This window comes from Octodon degus, unplaced genomic scaffold (assembly GCF_000260255.1).
Source record: "Octodon degus isolate 3935 unplaced genomic scaffold, OctDeg1.0 scaffold00016, whole genome shotgun sequence".
NCBI classification, from domain to species: Eukaryota; Metazoa; Chordata; class Mammalia; order Rodentia; family Octodontidae; genus Octodon; species Octodon degus.
In genome coordinates this window covers 12,403,978-12,423,229 of record NW_004524592.1, presented here as the reverse complement: position 1 = coordinate 12,423,229, position 19,252 = coordinate 12,403,978, and the positions used below count along the sequence as shown (strand labels likewise).

Here is a 19,252-nt window from a genome sequence, read left to right as displayed (position 1 = left end):
TGAGCCTTTCACAGCTCAGCATATTAATATGGCTTTACTTTATATACCTCATTTTTATACTTTTCTGCTGGGTGGTTAAGACCAAGATAAAGCAAGACCTATATAATAAGAAATGTAACTTTTGTATGTGATAAGGTCAGTTAAGTACCCTCCGGATTTATCCTGTAACACTCTACCGCAGGTTGCAGATCCTTTGTCAGTGTCAGCCATATGGATGAGTCACAGCCATTGCTTGACCAGTTTGTTCTCTGTGGAAGCCTGAGAGAATGTTTTCTTTCCATGTGACTCTCCTTAGGCACATTCTATGTCATCAATCACATTGCTTTGTAGCTCCATAATCTCCTTGATCAGAAAATTTGGGGCACAACTGAGTTACATGATGTTACAGTATAGGTTCTCCTATGTCCTGAGAGTTCACTGACCTTGAAAGGCTATGGTCAAAATGTTGGCTGTCCTTGAAGCCCTTCTTTTTCTAAAATTTTTGGTCTGCAAACTTAGGTTGTTAAACCTCCAGAAGGAAAGCTTATTATTAGCCTACAACTTATGCAATTGGGTTTAACCTCACTATCTGTCTGAATATCAAACATCTTAGGTATAACATGGAACAGATATTTTTCCATCAAGTATTAATATGTTAAATTTTAAGTCCCTATAGAATATGGAGATAAAAATTTAAAAAATGAAAAATATTTAAAGAATATGAATAAACAATTATGTATTTTAACATAGAAATTTAGAAATCTAACCATATACAGCATTTTATCAGGACAGTTGTGTGACTTTTTTTTTTCTTGTGTCTTTTTTTCATTTATTACCCATTTAAAAAAAAAACTTTTACTTGAGAGACAGTATGGTAATAATTGGCATGTCATAACATGAAGTACGTATTTAGAAGATGAGATTGACAGGCATTCCAAGCGTGATGCTTCTATTACACATTGCTACCTTCAGTGCAGTTGCTTGGTTCATAGGTATCAGCACGTATAGTTAGTCAGGTTGAGAAACCTACCAATTAACTGCTAGTTTCAAAAACCTGCTGATGTTTCTCAGATCATTGCCTTACCCATCTTGTGTGTATAAATGTATGGCTTTGTCCTTGTCCTGTTTCCCAGCTTTTCTCCTTGCTCTCTCCTTATTGTCCAATCCTCCAGTTCTCACTTTCCTTTTAATTGTATTATACCTTTCTATTTGTATTTCTTCTTTTAAATTCTTATACTAGGGAGACTATATGACATTTACACATGTGGGTCTGGTTTATTTCACTTATAAGTATATCTTCAAGTGGTATCCACTTAAATACAAATGCTTCAAGTTTATCATTCTTTATAGATGAGTAATACTCCATTGTATAAAAATACCACATCTTTTTCAACCCATCATGTGACAGGCATCTTGTTTGTTTCCAAGATTTGGCTATCACAAATTGTGCTGCTATATAAACATAGGTACACATGTATCACTCTGATATGATGTTTTTAGTTTCTCCAGGAATATTCCCAGTAGGGGGCATTTTTTCTTCTTAAAAGCTTTGACTCAGTGGAAGGTTATTGCTGGCTTAGCACAGAATTAGATTTTACTCTTCATTTACGTATTATCTCATGAAAATTAATTTGATTTTTAGAACTCAGTTATTTCTGCAGATAATACTGTTCACAATGAGTAAAAACACTGTTTCTTCCATGATCAGGCAGAAGGTAGACTTCAGGCCTAAGAATTGTGTACTGGACTTTTCCCATGTGTGCCTTATGTTAAGACCATTTCCTGTTAGTTCTATAATGTCTTGTCACTAGGTTTTACCAAGTTAGACTGTCACGGAATAGTTGAAACCCAGTAGCACAAAACTAAAGACTCACACACTTAGTCTGTGTGATTCTCTTAACATGTCCACTGTATTGGCATTAATGTCTATTGCTGATGGCTAAGTTATAAAATTGTTCAGTGTAGAAGTTCTTTTTCATCCCCCCATTTCCACCACAGCAGGGTCCATGCCAGTCAATGAGCTCATGTCCCCCTTATGTCTATGAACTTTGCTTAGGAAATGTGACTTCTCCTCTCTGGATCTCACAGTTTTATCTTCACTGCTTTTACTGCTTGTCTGCTGTTGTACATCAGGTCATATCACTCTTTGTCCTTCAGTTGTAACTTTGTCTCTTTCCAAAAGCCACCCTTAAAAAGGGGTGGCAGTTGAAAAATTAATTCAAGGAAGGGCTGTTTAAAACTCTCTGAGATAGCAGTTCATATTTAAAGGTACTCATTAATGATTCCAATATGGAATGATTCTCGCTTGCTATTAACACATTAAGACAGCCAAAGAAAAATTGGAAGGGGACTCAGTAGAAGACTTTCTAATATGGAGTAAAAAAAAAAAAGAAAACTTTTCTTGATGAGCTGAGCATATGTTTAGGAGAGATCTAACCATATCAAAGTTTTTTTGGTTGTTTGGGGGATTTTATATTTAATTGTATTTATTTTTACTGATATATAAAGATACAAAGTTGTATATATAAAGGAGACACCAAGTAATTTTTTAAATGTTCTAAAAAGTTGGTACATTGGTATGAAACTGAACTGATCCCTTACATTTACATTCCTGTGCTTCTAAAGCAAGGTATGATTGAGAAGAGAAGGGCCTTAGTGATCCACAAGGACTGTCTTTGGTTTCTTTTTCTCCCCCTGCCCCTGATTTGAGACTATTGACTTACACTGTCCTGTTCTGGGATATGCTTTGAAATAACCCAGAATTTTATGAAACTCACTGCATTCCCTTAAAGATATACATGATGTGTTAGACCAACTTGTTCATTTCATGATACTGGTAACTCAGGTGCTTAATCAGAGACAAGTTGATTTTTTAATTTTTTTTATGTTTTAAAGAGATTACAAAATAATATTAAGGCATAAAAATTACAAGTGATACAGAATAATCAGTTCAGCCAAAAAAGGGAAAAATTGTTGATATGAGATTGGGTTATATTGTATCTCTTTATATTTTTTGATTCTTCTTGTTTTTAAATAAAGTTTCATTCAGGAAATAGCTGTGAAACACCCAAATGTTAGTAAATTATTTGCTTCAGAAATTTTGAAAATGGAGAAGGAAAGATGAATAACAACAATGATATGTCTAATTAATGAAGAAAAAGAAATAAAGAATGTGAAGCTGGGAAAACATTTGTTAGGAAAGCAACTCATCTAGAGAAGGCCAAAGAATTTTGGCAATTCTGTGTTTGTCCAGAATAAAATTATTAAGAAATATATAAAGCCATTTTATATATAAGTCAAATGTGGATGAAAAATGTTTCTTTAAATTGTAATAACTTGAGAGAATTGGGGAATTATTTTCAGAATATTGATAAATGGGAAGTTGCATTTCAACTGTATTCAATACTTTTCCCAAAAGCAAAAGAATAAAAAGTTAATTTTTATATGTTATTTTTAAACAACAAGCAGATTTTTTTGAGGTTTTTTTCCCTCTGTAATGGCCAATTTCGTACGAACCGTTATTTTAAGCCTAATTACAGTCAGAGTAGTTACGGCATTAGCTCTGCTAAGGTTAAATTTCATTTGAACTTTCTAATAGTATGATCTTTTTTTCAGAATTTAATAACTGACTCAAATATTTAATAGTGGAAGCTTTTATTAAATTAAAAAGAAATCAGGATATATTTTTAGAAGAACTAACTTATTTTCTTTATCAGTTTTATATACTTTATGAGAAAGGGAAGAGAATGAAACTAATCTCTTTGTGTACCTAAATAGACATTAATGCTATAACCTTGGCAAATAATTTATTTCAGTCTGTATCATCATTTGGGAAGAACCAATGGCAGTAATAACTATACTTCTAGTTCTACTGAACAGCAAATTACACTTGCTCTGTGAGCCTCTTTATTCATCTTCTGGATAGTCATTCGTTTTTTAATATTTACATATGTTTTCTAGATCACTCTGTAGATTTCCTGCTGTTCACTTTTGCATAGCTTAACAATTTCTGTTAAATGCAATGGCTTGTTTTAAAATATAAGTAGAAAAAGAAACAATTTGAATGAATTTTGTTTGTATGTGCCATTCTACATGTAGATGATGAACAATCATTAAATAGTCATCCTTAGAAATAGAATGTTGTTCCATAAAGCATGGTGTAAACCTTCCTAATTAAAGTACATTGTGCCATGTCCTCTCTTTCTCCGTGGTTCAGTGGCCTCTCACCTTTCTCTTTGTCTTGCAGGCACTCCACTGCTCGTGAGGAGAAGCAGTGACCCAGCGCCTGGGCCACCTGCTGATGCTCAGCCAAGAGTTGCACACCCCAGTGGCCAGAGTGTGAAACCTGTTGTTTCAGTAGGTATCATGCTGGTGGCACTTGTAGTGAAAGTTCAAAGACCTTACCCATGGACTGAGTCTTTGGGTATATTGATAATTAAATGGAGACCTATGTCTTGATAAGATGTGTAGTAGTAGTTATATTTGGTCTTAAGTAATTTAATCATCAGTAGGAAATACACATCTTGATAACATTACATAGTAGTAGTTATAAAAATAGACAACATGATGTCTTACCAGTATAGAGTTAAAGAAATAACCATTATTTATATAGTACTGTTTATGTGCCAAACCCTATTTTAAGTGCATTCCATTGCCATCTAAACATCTACATCAAGGTAGGTAGAAGTTTTGTATCCATTTTATTTATAAGAAATTGTGGTGGAGAGATTTTTGTGATTTGTTTAAGCCAGTATAGCTAAGAGGTAGCACAGCCAGGAATTGAACCCAGGTAGTCTAGTCCAAAGACTACTTTGAACCAGCACTCTAGAGATATGACACATCCCTCACCCTCCTGCTTCCTAACATACAGAGGTATGGTTAGTATTCTTTTTGGTGTGTTAACACAGTGCTTTGCAGAATCATAACACTGTGAGTGGTTATGGAGTTTCAGGCTCTCTGTGTTATGAATTTGTGTTACCAGCATTTGGTTTGTAAAATTCAGCATTCAGATTGAATTTAAAAAATTATAAGCCAGATATACTGACAATTTTTCTACTTATAACAGTTATAGTAAAGACTATATTTCTGCTAAATCCTCATTTGCCTTGAAGAGCTATCATAGTACTTCATTTATCTAAACAGTGGAAATATAGATTTTGGTTATATAATTTCAAGAGGTGGTCTTTAATAACAATCATATTCAAAGTATAAATGCAATTCTATTTCCAATTTTAAGTCATATTGTCTCTAACACCTGAGGGCAAAAAAGCAACCTTTTATAGATACAGCAGTATGCTGCTTGAGTTAAACAAATTCCAGTGTTATATATGATTTTTCTAACGAAAACTTGTGTCAGTATGTATGAAGTAGGAGTTGCTGTACTGTATGGCTGGGCATGTAATAATAAGTTGTGTTGATACCTTGGCATGTTTCTTTCCTTAAAGATACAAGCTGTCTTTGAATTATTTTAATATGTAATTTTATGTTACTATCCTTTTCAAAATGTTATCCTTTTAAGGATATATATTTCCTGGAACTCTTCATAAAATTCAGATGCCTAACATCTATGATAAATATAAATAAAGTCAGTGCTATATATGGTAAGGTGCATTTTTTTCTTTTCTACTTGCACTGATTGAGACCATGTTCAGCTTTAATATTTTTGATTGGGGAAAGAGAACCATATTAATGATAAAAGAGTTATAGAAAACAGAAAAAATAGTGTATATTTTTACAAAGATATAGCCTAAAGTCAGAGTGTGTTTCACTCCTGTGTTATCTTTGTCTGCATGCACAAAATCCATCAAGATTTATTTCTGTTTTTTATCATTCAAGCTCAGTGCTTAGGGCAATTGAAATGATTATCAATATTGCTTTCTGTAAGAGGAAATTTGAGCTGCTTTCTCATAGGTTTCAGAGCCTCACCACATCATGATATCAGTGGATTCCATATTGGGATGTGGGACAAGAAGATATATTATTACTAGCAAAGATTCATATCCCAATTTAAGAAGAAATATTGATACCCAAGATTCTTGTGCTTTACTGCCTTGGCCACTTGGCCAAATCCCTATATTGTCAGTGGTAATGAGGAAAACATTTTCCTCATTTTCTCCTTTCCTCTATGTTCTCTGTGCATAAGGAAGACCAGGTCTGAGACTCAAGAGTCTGATCCTTGCCTAGGCATGGGATAGAAGCATATCTTAGACTTCTCTTGCTTTGATTGTGAAATAAATTCCATGAATTCTGTAATGCTTCACATTCCGAGGCACATAATCAGTACATATAAATAATGCTTATCCCTTTAACTATATACTAGCAATAGATCGTGTTATCTGGTATTTCAGCTACTACTATGGAATCTCATGAAGGTACATTTCTCTAGCTGCACGCATTGTGTCTTTTTAATCTTTATGTATCTAGGGCCAAATACATGAAAAGTGCTCAGGGAATGTGTTTTGGCCTTGAGAATGCAAGATACATACAAGTCTAGGAGAAGTCCTGGAGGCTCACAGCAATTAACCAGCTTGATAAATAACTAATTTAATTCAGCCATGCTGCCTATTCTCCCCAAAGAAAATACCAGTTAAATCTATTTCATGAACTGGTTACTCCAGAGAACAGACAGGCAAACTTAGTAAATAAAAAAGCTGAAAAGTGTTTGTTTTAATCTAGAAGAAAAATATAGTTTGTGTGGGTTACAATTTAATTCATGTATTTTTGTATATCCAACCTTGTGGCCTCTCTGAAACTACATTTCATATGGTAACCACAAGCTGCACATGTCCAGTGAATGCTTAAAATGTGTCTGATATGAATCAAAATGTCTTTCCAGTGTGAGGTCCACACCAGATGTCAGACTACAGTAAGAAAAATAATGTTGGTGCCGGGGAGATGGCTCAGTGGAATAAGCACTTCCCTGGCAAGTGCAAGGGTCTGAGTTCAATCCCCGGTGCCGCCAAAAAAAAAAAAGAAAGAAAGAAAGAAAGAAAGAAAGAAAGAAAGAAAGAAAGAAAGAAAGAAAGAAAGAAAGAAAATGTGAAATGTCTCATTAGTATTGATTATCTCCTTAAATAGTAATATGTTTGGCACAGTGGGTTAAAGAAAATGTTAAGCTATTTTTACTTGTTTCTGTTTATCTTTTCTTAGCATGGCTTAGATGAAAATGTAGAATTGCATCTGTCATTGTTTTATTTCTCTTGATAGTGTAGCTCTGGACAGAATTAAAGTGGGATATAGCATGAATGTGATGATTGGAGGGAAGATATTTTTCTTCTTTGTTTTGTTTTGCTTTAATTTTATGTATTTGGTACAGGGTCTCACTATGCAGCTCAGACTCGTAGCAATCCTCCTGTTTTCAGCCTCCCCGGTACTGGGATTTATGGGTGTGCACCACCACGCCTGGTCTTGTGGCTGGCTTGGTACACCCAGGGCGAGGCCAACGAGGCATGTAGTATAGGGGATTGAACCTGGATCCTTGCACCTGCCTAAGCAACATTTAGACCCTGAACCATCTCTATGACCCCAGGGAAGATCTTTGAGCTCCATCTCTTGAGTGAAAGCATGAGTTTCACCTAGAGCATCCTAGTTTCGTGCCTGCTTCTCTGGCATACTTCTCAGAGGCACCTCTACATAGATAACAGTTATGTAGTTTCTTATAAGTACTCACATAATTGCTTTCATTGTTCTTTCCTCTGAGGTAAGAGAGAAAACCTTTCAGGGAATGGGGAACATGAGGACCCCAGTTCTCACCTGGAAACATACTGCAGAGCTGCCTGTGTGTCAAGGACCAAGCCCATTTAGCTTAGACTTAGAGACCAGGATGTTTTCCATCTTTACAGCTCTGTAGTTCTACTGGATGCCTTCTCAATAGCTTCAACTGCACTGTCCTTGCTTCCCATGACTCCATAAGTATTGATGAAGGTAAGGAGTATGTGGTAACATAGCCACGTATCAACCTATATGGAAAATAATTGCTAAAGAGAGAGTCATATTTAATCCTGTTCAGTCCAATATCCAAGGGGGAGAAAAAGCAATCAGAATTTCCATCTCCTCAACAGAGTGTTTGCATGTAAGTAATTCACAGATGGCAGGACCCCAAGCAGCTTATGTTCAATCATTCCCAATAAATGAAACTTACTTATAACCACCAGCATAAGAACCTGAAGAATGAATATTTGACATGTGATTATGTTGAAATATTCCCTCAAAAACCATGGTTGATGAGTGTTATTTTTAGTTGTACTTCATCAGGTTTACTATGGAGGGAAGAGATTTCATTGATGCCCAGAAATACATGTTTTCAAAAAGTTAGAAATGTTGCAGTTGGTTTTCTGGCTGATATATGTATTTCCAGTTGATTATTTAAGATAAGTACTCTGCAACATGATGGAGTTTTAAAATGGTCCTAAATTAGAGAAGTCAAATTCTTTGCAAGCTTCCAATTCTTTATACACTGAAAAGTCACCAAATCTCAGTATTTGTTAAAAGTATCACCAGATAAACAGCCTAGAAATTTGTTTCCTTTCTTCTTATTTTGTATCAGAACAGTAGTTATCAATGTACAAAAAGTAGTGGATATTTATAAGACAATACAGAATCCAGTTCTATTGACTTCTTTTGAATTAAAGAAAATCTTGGGGACAGGTTACTTTAGTGAGAATTTGCTTGTGAGGAATCTTACCATCCTTTCCTTGATTGTTACCTGGTGTTCCTAGCTTAAAGGCATACCATAAAACCAGGTTCTTGGAATTGATGTCCTAAATTTGCAAATGAAACGGAACTCTAAAACAGATGTGACTTTTTTCTTAATATCCGGTTCACAACTATGGTTGTTTTGTATTTTAATGACTGTTTATAGTTTTGAAATTAATCCTGAAGGCAAATTGACCCTGCAGGAGAGTAAATTAAAAAGGATTCCTGAAAATTATAGGGCTATGGTTTTCTAAGTTTTAAAGGACATTACTCTAAAACTGTTACTTGTTTTATGTTACCAATATTAAGAAAATACTGGTCTTCTAGAAACCAATATCTTTACACATTTTATTTCAAAACATAAGCTAATGTATTTTGTGAGTGTTAAATTAGACATGCATAGAGGTATTTTAAGGAGTAATAATTCTGAAATTATATGCCTTGGCATGTGGTGAGTGGTGTATATGTGTGTGTGTGTGTGTGTGTGTGTGTGTGTGTGTGTGTGTGACAGAGACACAGACACAGACAGATTCACTAAAGAGACAGGATCAAGATTAGGAACCTGTGTTTTCAAGTTAGATTAAATAATGTAGGGAAATAATCTGCAATTCTTACAGTATGAAGAAAGAGAATTATCACCCATCTCTGCAACTATTAAATTATTGTAGTTATTTCATCAGATTGTCACCTTTCTTCTACAATATATAGCATATAACTTCAAGACTGAAATGTATAGATTTTTTTTTCTTTATTTCTACACCGAGAAGCCAAAATATATCTGCTTATTCAGTAACAACACAATTGTTAGCAACTCTAAGTGTGAATGATGCAGGCTTGTCATGGAAAGATGTCCAAGAGCAAAGCATTTCTAGTTGTCTAGTAGATTCCACTGGGAAAGAAGTGAAAATACAATGTTCTTTAGCTATTTGGGCATTTAACGAGAAGAAATAGTGGCTGGTGGCCACTCGTTGAGAAAGTGTATTTCCAGTGAGTAGCAGCATCCTCTTCACATTTTGCATAAAACAGGATGGAGTGTTGATTTGGGAAATTGCCCCTGCGTGCCATATATCTTCCCATATCCTCATTTCTATTAACATGAATGATGTTTCTTCTGGAATACACTCTTTCACATCTATGAATGAAATCATTGAGATATCATAGATAAAAATTAAATAGCTTAGCCGTTAGGATTAAAATCATCAAATTGCCTGTGAAGTGCCAGAGGACTTTTGGTTATAGGTTTCTGACTTTCAAAATTCAACACAGCACTTAGAAAACATTCAGAATGGCCAAATCATATTTTCTACTCATTAGATACACAATTAGGTTGCTATACAAAACACCCGACTAGAATAATGATTCTATACACTGAGGTATATTGAAAGGTGGGCTCTATCCATTGTCTTTCAATGATGAGAGATGGATGCTTTGTAGTAAAAGGGAGGGAAAATAGCATGTAATATCTAACTGCATTATTTAGAGATATTGAAGCCTGCAAAAGGTGTCTTTCTTTTTTTTCTCCCCTTGACACAGTGATTTAATAATAGTTGTGTTTGTAACTCCAGCTGTTCACACTGTGTGCTGATAAGACCAGAGCTTGGAGACACATTGCAACGACGTCTCTCATATGGCTTTGTTTTTAAGAGATAAAGCTGCCATCCAATATTTCATGGAGCCAAGTGTTTACTTAGTTTGGCAAGTTTAGGTAGTTTAATTTCTAAAGCAGTTATGCTCATAAGACTCATGATACACGGGGAAAATCCAGAAGCCTGATTTACTCTACAGCACAATTTTTTTTACCACATCTTTCAAAAGTTGGTGAAATGAATGAGGATTATCTGATTGTCTGTACCATGATTGATCAAGCCCCTTGGAAACGTGATCCCTGCCCAGTTGGTTCTTCCTCGTTATTCATCTTAGGTCTAGTCCTAAACTGAAAATTTAAAAGGAAGATCACTGTTCAGACGTCTCTTGCCAAAATTAAAAAGCTAGTCATGGCACATCCCCTTGTGCTGTTTATCATCGATCTATACATAGTGAAAATCAGATGAGTTTTGCTCTCCTATCAAAATAAATCAATGCGTCACATCCCTTACATATCTAAGCATTCTGTTGTGTGCCATCAGTAAAGCCAAAGACATGGCATGACTCCTGTCCACAAGAAACATAGACCCTATTTATGGGGACCACATAGAAAGCAGCTGTAAAACCCTTATCAGGGTTATGAATATAGCTTAGTGGAACAGTACCTATCTAGCAAGTGCAAGGTCCTAAGTTTGATTCCCAGTCCCAGAAATCCCCAAAACATCTTATCAGTCTGTGAGCATATATCAGATTACCAGACAACACATTCTAAACAGCCAACATGAATATTTTTTGGCCTTTCACCTTCACTTCAGCACTTTCTTTAGCCTAAGCCCTAAAGAGAAATGCCATGTGCACTGTCTCTATTAGCACTTTTGTACCTAAAATATAACTGCTTGTTTACATGTCTGCATTATTTCAAAACTGTGAGCACCTCAGAGGAATGAGCCAGTGCATTTATTTTTGTATTGAAACCCTCAGCCATAGTGCCTGGAACACAATAGATTATTATAAATAGATGATTGGATAATTAAACTTTTGTTTCTGAAATGGCCATTATGAATTCAACAACTTTTGAACTCATTTTATAAAGATTTTTTATATATGTATAAATTATATTGTGAAATCCCCTACTTAACATACTGTTTTGCTTCCTAAATAGTTTAGAATTTTCTGCTTTAGCACCATGTACTGCTTGTTTCTTCTTTGTGTTGTCAAGGGGAGAGAGATGTTTAAATATAACTTACCCACTTAGAATTAAAATGTGGGTTGGTGGCTGAGATCAGCAGTTTGAATCGTGAGTCCTACTTCATCTTAGAATTGTCAAAATGACTTCAGCATAGGAGTTGGATCTGAGAAAGTGGAAACAGAAGGAAAAGAAAAACCTTCAGTAATTCAGTAGAGGAACCATTATAAAGGATAATTTTGCAAGTGCCCCTGGTAGGTGAACAGTGAATAGTAACTAACATGCATGCAGCGGGATCAGCTATCTCAGTATTAGCTCTGTGCCAACAAAACCATGAGTTCTCTAATCATAAGTTAGTAATCTTGGTGCTTATATGCTTGTAATTCTCTAATAATTATATTTGTAGAATGTGAAAAAGTCCTTATTAGAGCAAAATTTTGAGGACACTATCTTATACCCATTGAATTTAAAGATTTTTCCTTTAATTTTTTTCAAATTCATCTTTTAATAGAAGTTTTTTCCCTAGTTTCAACTGATATGGAAAATGATAAAAATACCCTGGTATGAGAATTAAACAGCATGAGAATATGTACAAGGTGATTCTTGGCAAAACAATAATGAATATCTCAGTCTCATTTTAACACTTAAGGTAGATCCAATTTGACAGTATTACTTGAAATTCCCTGAAAAGCGTTTAAAGAAATTTTATTGTAAAGGTTAACATCCTGTATTTTGATTGCATTCATAACTGGGTGACTTAGAAAATTATTTAAATTGTAGATGATTTTCTCAGATATTTTGTGTAACTAAAAAGAAATAATAGAGAATCTGCACGAACTCAAGTTGGTTTGAGTGATTTAAACATCCAAATTAGGGACTTCACATTTCCAGACATAAATTAATACCTTGTCTAGTATGAATTTAAGTTTAAATTTTAATGTCTTAAAATTCGTAAGTGTTCATGTATTGAGGTTATCCTTGCATCTAAAGCCCAGAAGTGCATTTCGATTTGCCAAGTGAATGACGTATAGAAATATTTTTCAGTACACACGTACAGCAGCAGCAGCATAAAGGCTTGCACATCTACAGATAAGTTCTTTGGAGAAAAAAGTGTTCCTGAAAGCAGAAGGCTAATGTGTAGAAGTCATGTTACTTTAAGGTGAAAGTCAAGCAAGGGTAAGAGCCGCGTATTCGCACGTCCTCATTGTCTTGCTCTGAGGATTTTCCACGCTATGAACACTTAATAAAGATCAGTGATGTAGACGGAGAGGGTTAAGGAGTGTGTCTTGAGAAGGGCTGCGAATCTGACTGAGAGGCGGAGGAAACGCCTTCTCCTTGTACTTCGCTGTGATTCCCAGGAGTCTCCTGAGGGTGGGTCTCTCTCTCTCTCTCTCTCTCTCTCTCTCTCTCTCTCTCTCTCTCTCTCTCTCTCCTTCACAGCTTAAACTCTTTTGAAGTACAAGTTTCAGTTTGATTTCTGTTTTCAATCCATAAAATGACAATGTGCAGACAGTTTCTTTCTCAGGCCAGTCACTTCTTTTCTAATAACTCTGTGCTATAAAATAGAATTCTGATTTAAATAAATCACATTTTAAAAGTAGCTACTGTGTGTGCTTTATGCTTGTGGAAACACATAGCATTCTCATAAGAGCATGTAAGCCTCTCACCATACAGCTTTTGATGTCTGATTAGATGATCATGGGGACATCTGGAGTGAGTTAGTTTTGAAGTAACTGGTGTGAGGCACCAGAGAACCCAAAGGCTCTGACAGATTTAAACCAGTTTTTAAAAAATCGCCCCTTTTAGCAACTTTTTTAAACTTCTAACTGGCTGAAAATTTTCAGACTAACATAGCTATGGTACTCACCACTTGATTTTTTAGCTTTTTTTCACATAGAATTTCCTGCCTTTTAAGCAAGAATAAATAAATGACTTTCATTGCTAGCATCATACACAGGTATCTTCTTGTCAAAGGAAAAGGTAGATAATGCTTTAGAAATCAGAATTCATTGATTTGCTTGCAGAAATCATGATCTTCTTTTGTTTTGTATTTAATTCCAATCACTGTCAATTACCCAAACCTTAATTTTAATTTTTAAATAAAATAATTAATATTTAGTGCTTCTATTTGAAGTTCCAAAGATAAGCTGTTAAACCTCAAAGCATCTGATATTGGAATAGTGTGATACCACATTTCTAGAATATATTCAAAAGCATGCACATCATTCTAGTCAAAATTGTGTTTGTATAGTCTAACAAAATAGAGAATTGTTAAAGGTTTATGAGCTTTCCAGGTAGATCCCTTATCCAGAATGCTTTGGGCCAGAAACACTTTGGACTTTGCAAATTTTGCACTATTTACATATTTATAATGAAGTACCTTAGAGAAGGGATCCAAGCTTAGCTGTCAAATTTATGTAATTCTTGCACAGCCTGAAGGCTATTTTCTGCATTGTTTTTAATAGGTCTGTAGTTTGACTCTAGCCCATCACCTGAGGTCAGGAATTTTCCACTTGTGGACTTACATCGGTGTTCAAAATGTTTACACATTTGGAGCATTTTAGATACTGGGTTTTGGATGCTGAATGTGCAGGTTTTTTGAGAGGATTCATTTTGACTTAAAAATAAAAATATTACATAATGTGAATCTCATAGATTTTATATTTATTTATATATTTCTAGTTTGAAATTACTGAACATTTTCTATGCTTCATACTGCAGCAGCTATCAAAATTTCCTTCTTTGTTAAAACTGAATAATATTATCTTATACATATACATCATATTTTGATTACCCTTCCTTCTGTTGATGGATTCTTAGTTGTTTCTACATTTTACCTGTTGTGAACAATGCTGTTATGAATATAGTTTTATAAATATCTCTTCAAGCTCCTATTTTCAGTTTAGGTATAAGCACAGAAGTGGAAGGTCAGGATCATATGATTATTCTATTTCATAATTCTGAGGACTAATTGAATTGTTTTCTATTTCCCATTCTACCCCCATGTGTACAGATTTTATACTTTCTCTGTACTCTTACTAACATATTTTACTCTTCAATTTTTTAAAGAACAATCCTAGTATCTATAATGTGATATTTCATTGTGATTTTGATTTACATTTCCCTAAAGGTTAGTGATGTTGAATACGTTTTAAAGTACTTAATGGCCATTTGTATATCTTTTTTGGAAAAAGATTTATTATGTATCTTTGTCTATTTTATTTTATTTTTTAAAAGAATGCAAAATTTTAAAAAGGAATGCAAAAAAGTGATTAAAAACAGCATTAGAGATGATATAAGATTTCACTAAACAAATGCAAAGTTTATTTAAAGAAAAACAAAACAATAACAGAGAAGTTATAAGAAATGCAACAAAGGAAAATCAGAATAGAAAAAAAAATTAAGCATTAATTGCTCCTTTCAAAAGGCCAGCAGAAATAAACAATACAGTTATCCAAACTATTCTGCATATATACCTAAATATATATTTTTTTCAGTGCAGGGTATTGGACTCAAGGGCCTTTGTGCTGAACTGCATTCCTAACCTTTTCTTTACTTTCACTTTGAGATAGGATTTCACCAATTTGTTAAGTTGCCAATGGTGGACTTGAACTTGTGATCCTCCAGCAGAGAAGCAGGTCAGGGTCATATGATTATTCTATTTCATAATTTGAGGAATAATTGAATTGTTTTCTATCTTCCATTCCACCCCAAGTGCACAAGGGTTATACTTTCCTCTACATTCTTACCAATATCCTTACCAGCACCAGCTACTCATAATTGTGGGATTTTGGACATGCAGCACATGCTCGGTGATTATTTGGTCTTTTATCATTGAAATTTAGGAGTTTTCTACAATGCTCAATGTTAATCTGCGATCAGATATATGATTTGCAAATATTTTGTCCATTTTTACACATCAGTTTTCGCTCTGACAATTATGCACTTTGATACTGAAAACATTAACTTTTATGAAGCCAAATTTGTCTATTTGTCTGTTATGTGTAATTTTTATATTACATCTTACAAAATTATTGTCAAATCCAATATAAAGATTTTGTGTTTTCTTATAACACTTGTATAAATATTAGTAATATTCTTCAAAGAACTAAGAAAAATAATCCTAAAATTTCTATGAACCACCTCCCAACAAAAACCCTAACAGGTCGTACAATCTTGAGAAAAAAGGACATAACAAGATGTAGCACACTGATTTCAAAATAAACAACAAAGCTATTGTAATCCAAGCAACATGGTCTTGCTATAAAACCTGACACATAGACTACTGAGACACAATACAGATCCTAGAATTTTTATTTATTTATTTATTTATTTATTTATTTATTTATTTTTCTGTATTTAGGGAAGGGTCTACAAGGTGTTCAGGGTCTCACTACATAGATTGGACTCGTAGTGATCCACCTGTTTACAACCTCCCAAGTGCTGGGATTACAGTTGTGCACCACCGCGCCCAGTCTCAATCCCCTTCTCAGCACACTCATGGGGCAGGACTGACAAAGCAGGCCTGGGGATCAAACCCCACTCCTGCATCTGCCTAATCAGGCACTTTAATCTCCTGAGCTATTTGGCCAGCCCTATAGTATCTTTTGAGAGACATAACTTGATAGTTTTTTAAGAAATTTATTTATTTATTTATTTATTTATTTATTTATTTATTTACACAGTGTCTCACTACAGAGCTTGGAATTGTAGCGATCCTCCTGTCTCAACTTCTCAAGTGCTGAGATTACAGGTGTGGCCAGCTCAGCACATCTGGGGTTTTGGGGCTGGCATGGGATGTGGTACCAGGGATCCAACCTGGATCTTTGCATTCACCAGGCAGGCACTTAGACCACTGAGCTAACTCCTCAGCCTATAACTTGATAGTGTTTTTTTTTTTTTTTTTCTCAGTCTCATTTCATTCTTTTTTAGGTTTTTAGTTAATTATATTGAGAACAAATAGCAATGAGACACTTTCAAAACCGATTACTAGCACAGTTTCAATAATTAATACATTGCATATTGTTGTCTTAGTGGTTATTCATTGTACAAGATGCAGACATGATATCCTGTCCACAAACACTATTAGAGGAAATCTCTCTATTCATTGCATTAGGAGAATGCAGCTATTTCAGATCCTAGAATTAAATCATACATTCATAGTCAGGTGATCTTTACCAAAGGTACTGAGAGTATACAATGGAGAAAGGATAGTGTCTTAGTTACTCTTCTCTTGTTGCTGGGACAAAAACCTAACACTCAGAATGAAAGAAAGAAAGGTTTATTTAGCTTACAGTTACTGGAGGTTTCATAGTTTAAAACAGTCTGAATTATGTAGCAAGACCTCAGAGCCTTAAGCGCAGGTAGCCTCAGTCACAGACACCGCTGTTCCATGCTACAGGGTCTGGAGGAGAGGCTGGGGCACCACCCTGTCCAGGGTGACCCTTGCCACACCTCCAAGGGAGACCACTGGCTTTGTGGGGGGCGAGGGCAGAACGCATGCTGCCGGTTTAATGGTTTGTACCTCTCTGGCCCCACCTCTCAAGCACTGCCCTGGTCCTCTGGCTATGCCCCTCAAGCCACTGGTTGTTCCTCCATCCCAGTCTCCCCATGACTTACATGAGGCTTTGAGGAACAACTAGACACAAATCATAGCAGTGTTTTGATAAATGGTTTTTGGAAAACTGGATACACATATGTAGAAGAATGAATCTTTATTCTATTTCTTACCATATATGCAGATCAGTTAAAATGGATTTGTTTCAGCGAAAGCCAAGGCCAGTATAGAACTGGCCAGGAGACCAAACAAACAGACAGATCTAGTATTGCACAAAGTATAGTTTATTGGAGACTTAGGGTCAGAAGTATGTCTTGGATGGCAGCAACCCAGTGTACCCTCAACACTCCATGGCAGCAAGAAGGGCATTTCTTAAAAACTACTATGACTGTTTTTAAAGTTCACTTTAAAAAGTCTGGTATTGAAAGAAATTCCTAACCTACTAGTTATCTGGGCTGAGTTTATATTCTCTAAAATCAAAGAATGAATTTTAGGATGTGTATTAGTCAAGGAACAGATAGAATATAAGGGACAGATATTAACACAAGATATACAATGTATAAGGAATTACAAGTTTGGCTTACAATAGTCAGCTGCAGAGTCAGATGAGGGAGCATGCAGAGGGCGTCTGCACACCCCACACTAAAGAATTCAGTACCAAGATCCAAAGCTCACTGCAGTGCTCCATTCAAGTCTGTATCCATCAGTCAGTGGGCCTGCAACAGAAGACTGAAGAGTCTGTGAAGGAAGACTGAAGAGTCTGCAATGGACGCTGAAGGATCCAAGCCAGAGGTCGAAGAGTCTGCGTTGCAAGCCAGGTGATAGAGTCCAAGCTAAATGTGAAGACTGAAGTTCCTCTGAGGAAGTGGAACATCAGCTCCTTCCTCAACCCCTTTATATGGTCTATTCGAGCTGAGTCACTCTTTAGGGGAGCACGTTGAGCCCTAGGGAGGAACCAATCCTTGCCCCAGGGCAGACCCATTGCACGCTAGGATGGAACCAGTCACACTCCTGGATGGGGCCCAGGTCCCACTCCAGGGAAGAACCAATCCATGCCCCAGGGCAGGTCTGTTGTGTCCTAGGGCAGAACCATTTATGCCCCAGGTGAGCCCACACACACACACTGGCCAGGAACCACAAGGAGTCATCTAGTCAAGTTGACATAATGTATGAACCACTACAGGAGTAATGCAGGTTAAGAGTAGAATGTGTTGATTGAGAGAGAAAGCATATATACATGCACGCTCTGCACAGAGAGAGACAGACAGAGACAGAGATAGACAGACAGAGGACAGAGAGAGAGACCAGACCAACTGAGACCCTCGTGGATTACCAAGGACCCTGCCTTTTCCAGAAATTTTTATAGACCAAAACTATAAAATGAGGAAGTTGGGAAACACGGGAAATCACAAGGTAGGTATGAGGTCAACCAGTAAGATTACAAGCAATATCGTTCAGATAAAAGTGATTAAATAGAGATCAACTCAGGAAGCCAGTCATGTAGGAGGTAGGCATGAAGACAACAAGGACCTTTCCTGTAGGGGTGTGGATTAGTAGCTCTTCCTGATTTTTTCAAGGTGATTGATACCTATTTAGAATATCAATCCCTGATTTCCATCCCTAGGGAGGTATATGGCCCCATTTCTTTTATCTTTTATCTTGTGGTATGGCTCACAGAAGAAGTACCTGTCTCTCTTACATTTACAAGGTATCTTGTCTTCCATACCAGCTCTTTGGAGGGCCTATCCCTATCTGACTACTTGTAATATTTCTATCTAACTTAGCTACCTACAGCAATATCAATGGCTGGGCTTCATTTCCTGTCTTATCAACGTCAGTCTATAAGGTTTCAGATGTGTGCTAGGATTACCTGGTGATCAGAATGGTGGTGACCAACATGGAGATAGTGTGAACAAGCTGGATCCCCCCCCTATAATTTTAGCACTTGGGAGGCTGAGGCAGGAGAACTTCTCTGGATTTGAGGCCAGCTTGTAATACATAGTGAGTTCAATCCCAAACTGAACTACATAGCAAGACTAATCTTAAATAAATAAATAAATAAATAAATAAATAAATATCTTTCAAACCTTATATGCAGATCAGTTAAAATGGATTTGTTTCAGCGAAAGCCAAGGCCAGTATAGAACTGGCCAGGAGACCAAACAAACAGACAGATCTAGTATTGCACAAAGTATAGTTTATTGGAGACTTAGGGTCAGAAGTATGTCTTGGATGGCAGCAACCCAGTGTAC

The 19,252-nt window shown here is 35.8% G+C and overlaps 1 protein-coding gene across 1 annotated transcript in view; it reads left to right on the top strand.

The window, feature by feature from the left end:
- Pard3b (par-3 family cell polarity regulator beta) overlaps positions 1 to 19,252 on the top strand; it is a 1,028,738-nt gene that overhangs the window by 381,340 nt on the left and 628,146 nt on the right. Inside the window, exon 4 of the mRNA XM_004626728.2 lies at positions 4,226 to 4,335. Coding sequence (XP_004626785.1) covers positions 4,226 to 4,335 — 110 coding nt within the window. The remainder of the gene's footprint in view (positions 1 to 4,225; positions 4,336 to 19,252) is intronic.